At 53.1% G+C, this 11,094-nt stretch overlaps 1 protein-coding gene across 7 annotated transcripts in view; it reads right to left on the bottom strand.

The window, feature by feature from the left end:
* Positions 1-774: 774 nt before the first annotated feature.
* The window catches only part of Smad3 (SMAD family member 3), a 109,226-nt gene continuing 98,906 nt past the window's right edge, over positions 775-11,094 (bottom strand). For 6 of the 7 annotated variants that reach the window (XM_075965548.1, XM_075965554.1, XM_075965549.1 and 3 more), the window contains 4 exons: positions 9,590-9,802; positions 8,733-8,870; positions 6,569-6,713; positions 775-4,553 (listed from right to left, as the gene is read on the bottom strand). In XM_075965548.1, the coding sequence (XP_075821663.1) occupies positions 4,430-4,553; positions 6,569-6,713; positions 8,733-8,870; positions 9,590-9,802 (620 nt within the window). In that variant the 3' untranslated portion in view covers positions 775-4,429. The remainder of the gene's footprint in view (positions 4,554-6,568; positions 6,714-8,732; positions 8,871-9,589; positions 9,803-11,094) is intronic. The other variant, XR_012910001.1, reaches the window with a different exon arrangement.

Genomic DNA, 11,094 nt, shown 5'->3' with positions numbered 1-11,094 from the left:
CCAAGAACAAAGGAGATGCAAGCTCAGGAAAAAGGCAGATCCAAGGAGAACTAGGAAGGCTCAGGGGGCAGGGCCTTTGCAAAGGGGAGGGTTGTTCAACTGTAACCTCAGAAGTAGGTGAGGGATGAGGCAAAGAAACACAAGGAGCTGCTGAGGGGCTGAAGGATGGGGAAGGTATTTTGGTACATCTCCTGAAGCCTCAGTCGGGACAGAAGCTGACGTCTCATTCTTGTTTTGAATTTAGGATTCAGAATGACATCTTGGGAGTTACAGGATTCCTTGTAATTCTTGTTTTTGGTTTTTCGAGACAGGGTTTCTCTGTAGCTTTGGAGCCTGTCCCGGAACTAGCTCTTGTAGATCAGGCTGGCCTTGAACTCACAGAGATCTTCCTGCCTCTGCCTCCTGAGTCTTGTAATTCTTGTGTGTCTCTGTGAGGATATAGTGGCATGGGGGACACAACGACACTATGGCAGAGGACAGGCTGGGGTAGTAGCCTGCAGTCACTTGCCAAATGCCTTGGTGTAGAGGGGGAATAGAGGGGTATGTATCTGTGGAACTCGTGTCATATCTGAGGGACCCCTGCTGGTCCTGTGTGGTCCCTTGGTGAGGAAGCGAGGGCAGGTATTCCTGGAAGACCATGGCAGTGGGGTCAGGCACAGTGTTGTAGTATTTGCGTTTGCTGAGTTCTGAAGCCCCCAGGACCTCACCGGGGCTCCCTTTTAAGTCTGTCTATCCAGAGACAGCAGCAGGAATAAGACTACTCTCCTGCCCCAGGAGCTTTACAGTGAAAAGTTTATTAGAAGGGCGCTTATAAGAAGAGGGGACACGGCTCTTTAACATTGGGGTACAATGCTGTAAGATACAAAAGTTAGAAAAATCTAAAACACTATAAATACATGCTTTTTACAAAGATACTAAAGGCCTGGATGGCTGAATAGTGACAGCGACCTCAGCCTCCAGGCATCCCCACACGAGAGTCCACACCAGCCCACCTGCCCTGGCAACAGCAAAGGCTTCTGGGATAAAGATGGCTCCGATTTCTATGTGAAGTTTTCAGCGCAGAGGACGTGCTCGCTCTCGAGGGCCTGGGCTTGACTAGAGCGGCCTGTTCGCGCATGCCATCACTTGTTGACCCAGTCTGGTCTGATGTTTGTGGATCAGGAGCCAAAAAAGCCACTGCAGCCTCCATCCGTGTTCAGGGCTGGCTGTGTTCCAGCTCTGCCCGTCGCTGTCCTGGGGGAGAGACCTTCACAACAGTCTTTAAGAAATTAAATACCTATCCATCTGAATGGCTTTAAAGACTTGTTACATAAATATGCAGACAGCAGAATGCTAAACATCACTTTTGTCTTAACACAAGCCAGCTGCAGGGGCTGTTTCGAAGGTGATAGCCATGCATCAACATGTTCCTCTCCGTCCAGTACCCCGTCAGCAATGCACACCTTCATGTTTGACCCGCATCCTGGTGTGTGGCTTCCTGCCCACTTGGGAAGTTGCTGAAAAGAGGCCAAGTGATTGGAACACTGACCACTCATGAGAAATACGAGTGCACTCCAACCAGGCTCCGGCTAATGTAAAGGCACAAACATCTAGCCACTTAGTCACACAGTGAGAAATACAGTGCAGCGCTGTGGCTGTGGCCCTCCTGGTGCAGGCGCCTTTCCAGCCTCTCAGGGACTTAGCCCCAAGCTGCCATTTCTGATTTTTTTCTAAGAATGAAGTCGGATATTTGCCTCTGCCCCAGACAACTCAGGCACATGTGTGACCACACACACTACTTAAAGAAAACCTTTCTGTGGTCAGAGTGAAGACATCAAGCCCTGGAATATATCCCGTCTCTGAGAAGCAGGTAGAAGAGCAAGACCACAGCACCCTGAAGCACCGCGGCTCATTTCAATACATTAACGGGTAGGCAAAGAATCACTGACTATAAAAATAAATACAGCACACTCTCAGGACAGTGGAGAAGTCTGCCAGCAGCCTTGTTCTTCCTAAGAGAGTCCCTGCTGTGCACTCCAGGCTTTTCTCGAGATGCCAGGTCTTCCACAGGCCTCCTGGCAGGTGGCCAGCTGCAATGACATGCCGGCACAGGCCTGTAATCCGCACGGCTGGGCTACCTGCACATGCACCGAGTGAAGTTGGAGGAGCAGGATACAGTTAGCTCCCTGGGCTGCTGAAGAGGAGGATCTCTGCACAGCGCCAGCAGAAACCCGAGGCTGGCACAGCACATGCGGTTAGGGCACCTGAAGGAACCACACTTCAAAGGCCACAGCAGCCAGCTGCACTGCTTTCCTCTTGACTTCCAGCTGTCCTTTAGAAGTGCTGTCCGTGCAAGACAAGATGGAAAGGTAACTTGGGAGGACACTTAGATTACTCGTACCCAAAGGACCTGTATTCTCCACGATGGAGTGGCATTTTCTAGATTCCAAAGCCTTTTATTTTCCAGAATGCAAAGAGTACTTGCCTAGAATTTCTTTGTACATCCTCTAGCGACTGGCCAATAAAGCAAGGGGGCCAAGGAAGTAACCTTTGGCAAGAAGAGAAAATAAAAAGATACTCTCAACTTTGTGCCTCCCAGGAGCAGCAGAGTAGCCGTCCGCTGAGCACTGCAGGCTCCTGTGCATTTCCAGATACAGAGCAGGCTATGGATGGCTCCATTTGTGCTGCGTGGAGCTCTTCTCTGGCCAGGCACCTAGGGAACTGGGCAGCAAGTAGACAAGACAGGTCCCCATGAACCACCGCCTATGGCTTCAGTAGGAGCCATCAGAACATCCTTGTGCTGGGCCTGACTCAGAGCTTGGGTGACATGCAGGCAGTTCCAAGGACTTCCTGTGTCTGAAGCAGCAGTCCACAGACCGTCTCAAGCCTGGCACAGCGTTCACACCCACTGTCTGTGCCCTCTCGGGAGAGGAGGCATTCAGGACTGCCTTTGGGTTCTGTAGCAGCAGCTTGCGGAGGAGGTGTCTGAAGGAGGCTTGGGGAACAGCGTGCCTACTGGAAACATCTTGCCCAGAGCTTCAGAGGCCAAAAGAGTCTGCAGGAGAGACATCAGAATGTGCCCCAAAGTCTCTGAAGCATCAGAAGATTGGTCACATTGGAGGGTGCACTTTCTTCCCTTCTGGAACAAGACAGGACTTCCACAGGAAATCCATACGAAAACGTGGATGGTCATTTCACAACAGAAGCAGCAGCCAAGAAGAAAGTACCAATTGCAGGTAGCGATCCTGTGTGCTGTGTTCTACAAAAGCAGGGAAAGGGGCTCTTTTTCCAGTTGAAGTAATTTATACTCATTTTCTCTGTCATTGCCACTGGGAACAGTGCTCACTGCACAATATCACTGCAGCAGTTTTCGGTGACAGTCCTTTACCAAAGTTGGGGAATCTTACATCCCAGAGTGAAGATGACAGGCCTCTCTGTGCCAAGCCTGCAATTTCCCAAGGTGTAAAATAATTGTAATAGCCCTTTTTCATCTGCCCCTGTCGGATTGCCTAGGGATGTCTTACCTTCTGGTGAATTGGCTTCTGTAAATCTCAGCTTCCAAACCTCAGGGCAAGCAGCAGTTGGTGGGTCCGCTCTGGTCTTCCAGCCAATGTACACACACAGCATTGTCTTTATAAAACAGAAGACATTGCAAAGAGCCTGTGCTAGGTGACTTCATTAATGCAACTGGCTCTGTAAACCAGCACACCATATGCATCCAAATACAGTGCCAGCTTTCAGAGACACATTCAGTGTGGTGCCACCTCGCTCGGACATGCGCTCCACCACTGCCCTCTCCGCTTTCTGGGAACACTTGGACAGCATCCGTATCTGAGAGCACTGTGACAACAACAACTATTCATCCCATCCAGCAGAGCTTCAGCAGGTCCTTCCGAGGGAGAAAGGACAATGAAGAAATGGCTCTCACCAGCTTTTACGCACTGGCATGTTCCCATCTGCATTCTGGGGGCGGGGAGAGTGCCACTGTAGGCCATCCGGTTCACCAGGCACACCCTCTGTGTGGAAGTGGTGGCACAGGGCATGCTCCATTGAAGTTTTTATCCACGGATTCCGAAAGCCAGGATGCTCTTCCAAAGGTACACTCCAGCCCTTGAGAAAGGCACTTCCCTCTTTGACGGTCACATCCCAGCTCTCTGACATTGAACAGGAGTCAGATGGCGACGCACCACCTGCTAGCTCAAGCCACCAGATCAGGAGCCACGATTTGGGCTTCAAACTGGGGCACATATATGCAGACACAGCTGTTCATAAAATCATCCCTGGGAATTTTTTTTGTTTTTTTTTTTTGTGGTTTCAGAAACAGGTTGGTGCCTTAGTTGAGAGAAATTTGTTGTCTTCTTTGACAAAAACAAGTTGGATGGAGTTCTCTTCCAAGGCCATTTTCCCCAAGCCCACCCTCCCCCGCCCACTCCCTCCATTCCCAGTATCTCTAAGACACACTGGAACAGCGGATACTGGGGGAGCCCATCTGGGTGAGGACCTTGTCCAGCCACTGCAAGGGCCCATTCAGGTGCAGCTCGATCCAACAGGGGGTACTGGTCACTGTCTGTCTTCTGTAGAGAGAGGGAAGAGATGGGGAGACTTTAAAATATTCAGAAGGACACATGTACATCAGGACACTGCTTTTTGCCGCCTCAAGCCAGAGATCTTTTCATGCTAGATACTGCCAAGAGGTGTACCAATAATGCAGCCAAGGAGGGCTTTGAGTCAGGTTCTGCTGGAGGGAGAACTGTGACAGGCCCCCATGTATGGCCTGCCTGAATGAAGGTCTCCCTGGCTCCCAGCTCTGCCCCTGGGTAGGTACCCTGCAGCCCCTCCCCAAATCCGGGCCAGCCCCACAGTTGTCACGCCTGTCTGTCTGATGGAGGGTGTTTTCACAAAGTGCTGACAGCCCACATGCTCAGGCCCCAGTGTGCCGCTATAATCCCATCTACAGCTTATTTTGGAAAATCTTACCAGCAGAGCTAGCCGGGGAACAATTACTGGAAAAACCAAGGCACACCACACATTTCTTTTCCTCCAGAGCACTTTGTCTAAATTCAGACTACTTGGTGACGCAGCTCGCAGGCAAGCTCCCAGAAGCCTCCAGTGAGCAAAGGCTATCTGCTGTGGCCACATGCGGGTGCCAGCTGGAGGTGAGGACTGGGATGCAGGCCCACTTACAGCTGCTTTAGAAAACCGGCCTGAAACCTTACTCTGTTTGGCCCACAATGCAGGAGGGCATGTCTGTTCTGGGAAGGGGCCGCACCCGCCACTCGGCTGCTGTGCCATGCTGCCAGGCGGCAGTGACGCAGCGAGCTGTGTAGGACGGGGTGTGCTGCCATGGTACCCTGCATGGTGATACAGTGCCCTAGAGAGGGGCTTCTGCCAGCACATCCAGGGCCACTATCCCGAGAGTCCCCCTCTTTGATCATCAAGTGCTTCGCCTGAATACTTAGGGAGAAGACCTAAGACCTGAAGACCGTGGACCTCCCCAGTTCTCTGCCTTGGGGGATTTTGCTCTAAAGAATTAGTTTTCTAACCTTTCACTCGCATTTCCTAAATGATGTAAATCCTGAACTAAAAGGTTGGCTCAGGCAGTTCTCCAGCCAGACCTCTGGGCCGGGTCATCAGAACATGGCTGGAAGTTCTTCCACAGTCTGACCGTTTGGGTTCTTGCTGGTTGCCCTCTCTGGGTTTCAGATTAAAGGGCCCAAAGTGCTTGGCTCACTGACACCATGAGGCATCCCCAGAAGAACAGCAGCTCTGAGAGCTAAACAGAGAAGGTGGATTTGACCTCCATCCTCTGCTGGGAGTCCGACTTTCCATAAGTCACGCTCATCGGGATTTCATTATGCACGGTGGCCCGGAGCCAGTATCGAAATGGGTTTGGCCAGGGTGCAGAATGACTGCAAAACAACTGATTCCAAACATCTGGAAAAATGGAGAAGGGGCGAGGAACTCGCAAGGCGCTGGCTGCGGCTGATGTGTGGGTACCTCTGTGTCCGTCTGCTTTGGGAGCTGGGGAGGAGGCATGGAACAGAAGGGCATGTGGCCCTGCCTCCGAGAATGCTCCTGTCCACTATGGGGAAAGGAGACTAGATTCTCATTAGCCCAAGTCTAGACGGTCTGAGGGCCTCGTGAGTAGACCAGGTAGGCCTGGCTGTTACTGGTGCTAACTGGAATGTTTTTTTTTTTTGTTGTTGTTCTTTATAAACACTCAAATCTCCTCCTTTGTTGAGTTTAACAGTGATGGAGCCAGTGGTAGTGTCAGGGAGCCAGTCACCCTGAGAGTCTGTCCCCAGAGAGACTGAAAACACAGGAGAGGCCAGGATGGAACATGTCTTTTCCACTTAATGCATGTTCTTATCTCTCTATAGGCTTTAGTTCCCACATCTCTATAAGAACAATTCCAGTGTCCCCACACTGAGCCCAGAAATGCTGAGCCACTATGCCACCCCACTATGCCACCCCACCATGCCACCGTACCTGGCCTCCATACCTGGCCTCCCTGATCCCTGAGGACCTAGGCCAATGGCCTAGAGTTGGCTCCTCCCCAACACCTGCTAAAAGCAGCTCAGTCACTGACCTGTACTCGGCGCCCCAGCCTTTGACGAAGCTCATTCGGATGGTGCACATGCGAGTCAGCTGGTAGACAGCCTCAAAGCCCTGGTTGACAGACTGAGCCAGGAGGGCAGCGAATTCCTGGTTGTTGAAGATCTTCAGGTTGCAGCCTGCCAACCACAGACAGTCAGATACAGCAATCCTGGGCCCGCCCAAGTGACCCGATTCACTCGCCTCAAGTGGCAAACGGTGGCTCCACTTGGTGGCCACCTGCTTTGTGCTCACGTAAGGATGGGCCTTCTCCATTCCTACACTTGATCTGCACACCCCTAGCAGGGAGATGCACATGCAAGGGGCACCAAAGGCTGGCCCACAGATGCCACCTCCTCCCGCTCTGGGGAGCCACATACTAAGAAGGAAGCCTGGAAGTGGGCTTGGATGACACAGGGATCGTCTGGAGAGGCTGAGGCAGGACTCTGGTTCAGAGAGGCAAGGGACCTGAGCCTGGTGGCCAATGCCTTGTGGTGTAGTAGCCACCTGGACACAGGTGCTCCTTCACTGGTATAGCAGCAGGGCATGGGCAGCGAGGTGGGTGTGGGGCCTACTGACACAAGGATGGATACTCTCTCGAGTCGAAAGCACCTTCCTCTAGGCTCCTCCGATGGCCCTGCCTCATGCTGGGGTGGAGGAAGAGAGCTGAGTCACATGGTGACCTCTCCATTCAAGCTTGGGCCAATGTGACAACAACAAAGTACCTAATTCTCTACAATACAGCTAGAAACAGGCACAAATAATACTGAAAATAAACCTTGTTTGAAATCCTGCTGCCCAAATGCCAAGAGAGCATGACCCAGAAAATAAAGGCCAAAGTCCATGCCAGGAACCAGAGAACCAGCAGAGACCCTGTCTGCTGTGTGACTCTGCTGCCTCTCCTTGTGATCTGGTGTGTCTGGTGGGGGTGGGGAGTTGGGTCCTGACTGTCCCTAAGCTGACAGGACACTACCAGAGACCCCTCAGCCTTCAGGGATGGAGGTGGACAGGGTAGGTGGCAGGCTGGGAATACCACCCAGCTTCCACCTCCACCCCTGCATGCTCCCAGGGGGGTGGGTAGAACAAGGCTCAGTCCACACCCATTCTCAGGGCTGCACCCCAGCTGAGCCAACAGACTGAACACCGGACTAACTAGTCGGCCAGCCTTCCGTGGCTTCTTCCCAGCTCTGGGACTTAGATGCGTGGTTCACTCTGAATTCTCTCCCTAGCCTTTCTTCGAGCCCCAGGGGCTACTGGAGAGGAAGAGTGAGTTCAGAGGAGTGAGTGTGCTTTGTGAATGAAACCACAAAAGCTGCCAAAGCAGAGCTCCATTCCTAGCTGAAATTCTCGGCGTTCTTTGGTTTACCTGGCCACAACCCACCACTCCACCATCACCTACTAAGCACAAACGGGAAAAGGAGCTAACTACACATATCCCAAGCAATGGCCCGGACACACAGGCCACGTGCTATATATATGAGGATATATATATATATATGAGGAGTGTTTTGGCTTTCTGCCGTGGTGGAGTCCAAGCCTAGACATTCTTGGGGTCCAGGAGACATCCTCAGAAATCCCTCAACTCCCCAGAATAAACCCCAAACTTCCTCCCTTCACCCAAAGCCCAGAAAGCCTTTTAAACATCTCCTGCCTTACATGGCGCCTCCAGCCAGTATCTCGCCCTTCGTTTCTATGCCCTTGTTGTGGTGTTCTTCCTGCCACTTGCCCTCAAAAACTTTACCCCACCTCTCCTGGCACCTAATGTTTCCTCCAGGATGCCCTCCCCGATTTCTCCCTATCAGCTGCTGGCCTGGGTCTTAGCGCCCTGTGTCACATTCCCCGTCTTCATCTTGAATAGCCTGGGTCTATACAGCTGTGGTGCAGGAGCATCCCTGTCCACTCTTCATCCTGCTCCAGTTCCTGCCACAGACCCTGCGTCTCCTCTGTTTGCTGATGGAAAGACACCAGTGCACACCCGTGGGTGTTGGAGGGTGCCCTGGGTTAGAGATTAGCTAGATAGCACCTCTGATCTCGTGAGCTTCCATGGTACAGGAGGACAGACAGGTACAGAGTGTCAACAATGCAGACACCAATGTGGAGGAAAGGCAAAAAAGCCCCAGGGGCCATGGCCCAAGGCAGCACCTCAGGGGCTTACCTACCTGGGGGGATCTTGCAGACGGTGGCAGGGTGCCAGCCATAGCGCTGGTTGCAGTTGGGTGACTGAACAAAAATCGCGCTGTCACTGAGGCACTCTGCAAAGACCTCCCCTCCAATGTAGTAGAGCCGCACGCCTCTCCCTAGGAAAGTCAAGAGACACTGGGTCAGAGAGACCGACCCACAGGGCAACAAGGCTAGCTGGGGAGGGGGCTGCTCCAGATAAGAGAAGCCCAGAGCCCAGCCCAAAGCCAAGTGGGAGAATGTGACGGGCAGCTCGGGGTTCCTAAAGCAGCTGAAATAGGTGGCAAGGGAAGGAGCCTGTGCCCAGTCCCAGCCTAAGCTCCTGTGTAGAGGACAGTGGTAATCACCTACCTCAGTGGTGACTGCCACAGTGTCTGGTGAGGACAGCTGCTGCCACCCCACTGCTCTAGTCCCACCCCAACAGCGGGCACAGAAGTGCTCTGGTGAAGCTAGGGTGCTACTGAGACATCACCCCTCTCTGGCTCCTTGCCACAGGGCCCTCGCTTCACGTGGTTCCCTAGTGCAACTCTTGCCTTCCCTTCATCACCTAAATCCAACCCAGATGGACAGAAATTAATTTTCAATTGGCTCAGCACTCCAGCGGTTATATAAACATTGAGCTCTGCCCAGTGGGGGATGCCCCCTTATGCTTAGGAGAGGCCCAGAGTGCCAGGAAACAGCTGGACTTGAAGACCAAAGTCCTGTGTGTATGCTCAGGTGACATATCTATACACTGCCTACTCCACACTCCCACCTCCTCTCATCTAGGTCCCATGGCACTCGGTGCTGGGGGCGGGTGTCTCCCCAAGACGCAGCCGTGGGTGTGGGGGCCCATTACCAATGTGCCGTCTCGTGAGCTCCACAGCTGCGTTCCGGTTGACATTGGACAGCAGGCCCAGGCAGAAGCGCTCAGAGTTGGAGGGATCAGTGAAGCCATCCACTGTCATGGATGGCTGTGAGGCGTGGAATGTCTCCCCAACTCGCTGGTTTAGCTCATAGTAGGAGATGGAGCACCAGAAGGCCGGCTCGCAGTAGGTCACTGGCTGTAGGTCTGCAGAGACATGGAGTGTGCCAAGTCAGATGGTACCTACAGAAGCTCTAAAAGACTTTCTCCTCCGTTGCCCCCTCCTCCCAATTTCCATTGCCATACCAGGGACTAAGGTCCTCAGGGTCTGAGGGAGACCCTGCCAGATTCCAAGGGAAGCAGTACTGGGTTCTTTTCTTTTGGGCCTACACATACCCTGCTCCATAGGGTTTAGCCTTCCTGTGAACAGAAGCAGCCTTTGGAGACAGGCTAGCTCAGACACGAAACAGGTCAGGACCAGCCAGCACCAGGTGCAGCACTATGAGCAGCCCTAGGTATGCTCTGGATGTGGTATGGGGCCGTGCCACCTTCAAAAGTCACCTCCTACTCTCTCTTCTGGGATCCTCAGAGGAGCCCACGTCAATCTCTGCCTCCAAAGGGCTTTTGTTTTGGTGCCACTTGGCCTGAGGAGCAGCAGTTTGTTCCTCTGGCATCTGTAATGACATGGCCACAGTGGCCTCACGAGTGCAGCAGCACCTCATGTGTGAACATGCAGACCAGGGTCCGGAACAGGACTGGCCATGTGTCACAGCAGAAACCAGGGCCCATCTTGACGTAGCTGCCAGCTGTTGGGATGACGGGACACAAAGCAGCTCTGAGGATTTTGTTGTTTTTGTGGTTGTACAGCCTCAACTAGGTGCTCCTCAAGGTAAGACTGACCACATGAGGGCCGACTCTCTCCTATGACAGCTGGGGACTGCTTCAAAAGAAGTCAAGTCCTCTCAATAGCCCAGCTTTCCACTGGAGCTCACGAGGCGGCACATTGGTAATGGGCCCCCACACCCACGGCTGCCCTGGGACCAACAGCCCTGCCCCAACCCGCACACCTCTACAGCATGCCGCTGGCAGGGTCCCCTCAGCAGGCTGGCTTCTGCCAGCTCTTCCCTCAGAAGCCTACAGCCTCCTGCAGGACTTCCTGCGAGCTAGGCACCACCCCCAGATGCTCCTCCCACTGTAGCTGCCCTGCTGGCCCTGGGGAGGAGCCTCAAGCCCTGCTCTTCGTGGCCACCCATCTCAGACCTACACCCCCAACCTGGAATATTCTCGTGTTCCTGCAACCACCTGGTGATTGTGTGTGCCTTTGTGAGGGCTAATATCCGTAAGTGACTATCTCACTTGACTGTGAGGTCCTAGAGTCCCCTCTCCTCCGGTGCATGGGGCTCTAGTAAGAAGGGAATAGGGATGGCTCAGCACTGGCCTGAGAATCCTGTCTGCTGAAGTAGAGAGCTGCTGGGACCTGTGCTCAGTATCTCCTAAGT

The sequence above is a fragment of the Microtus pennsylvanicus genome, chromosome 3 (genome assembly GCF_037038515.1).
Source record: "Microtus pennsylvanicus isolate mMicPen1 chromosome 3, mMicPen1.hap1, whole genome shotgun sequence".
NCBI lineage: Eukaryota > Metazoa > Chordata > Mammalia > Rodentia > Cricetidae > Microtus > Microtus pennsylvanicus.
The sequence above is the reverse complement of the archived record's forward strand: the minus strand, read 5'-3'. Positions and strand labels throughout refer to the sequence as shown.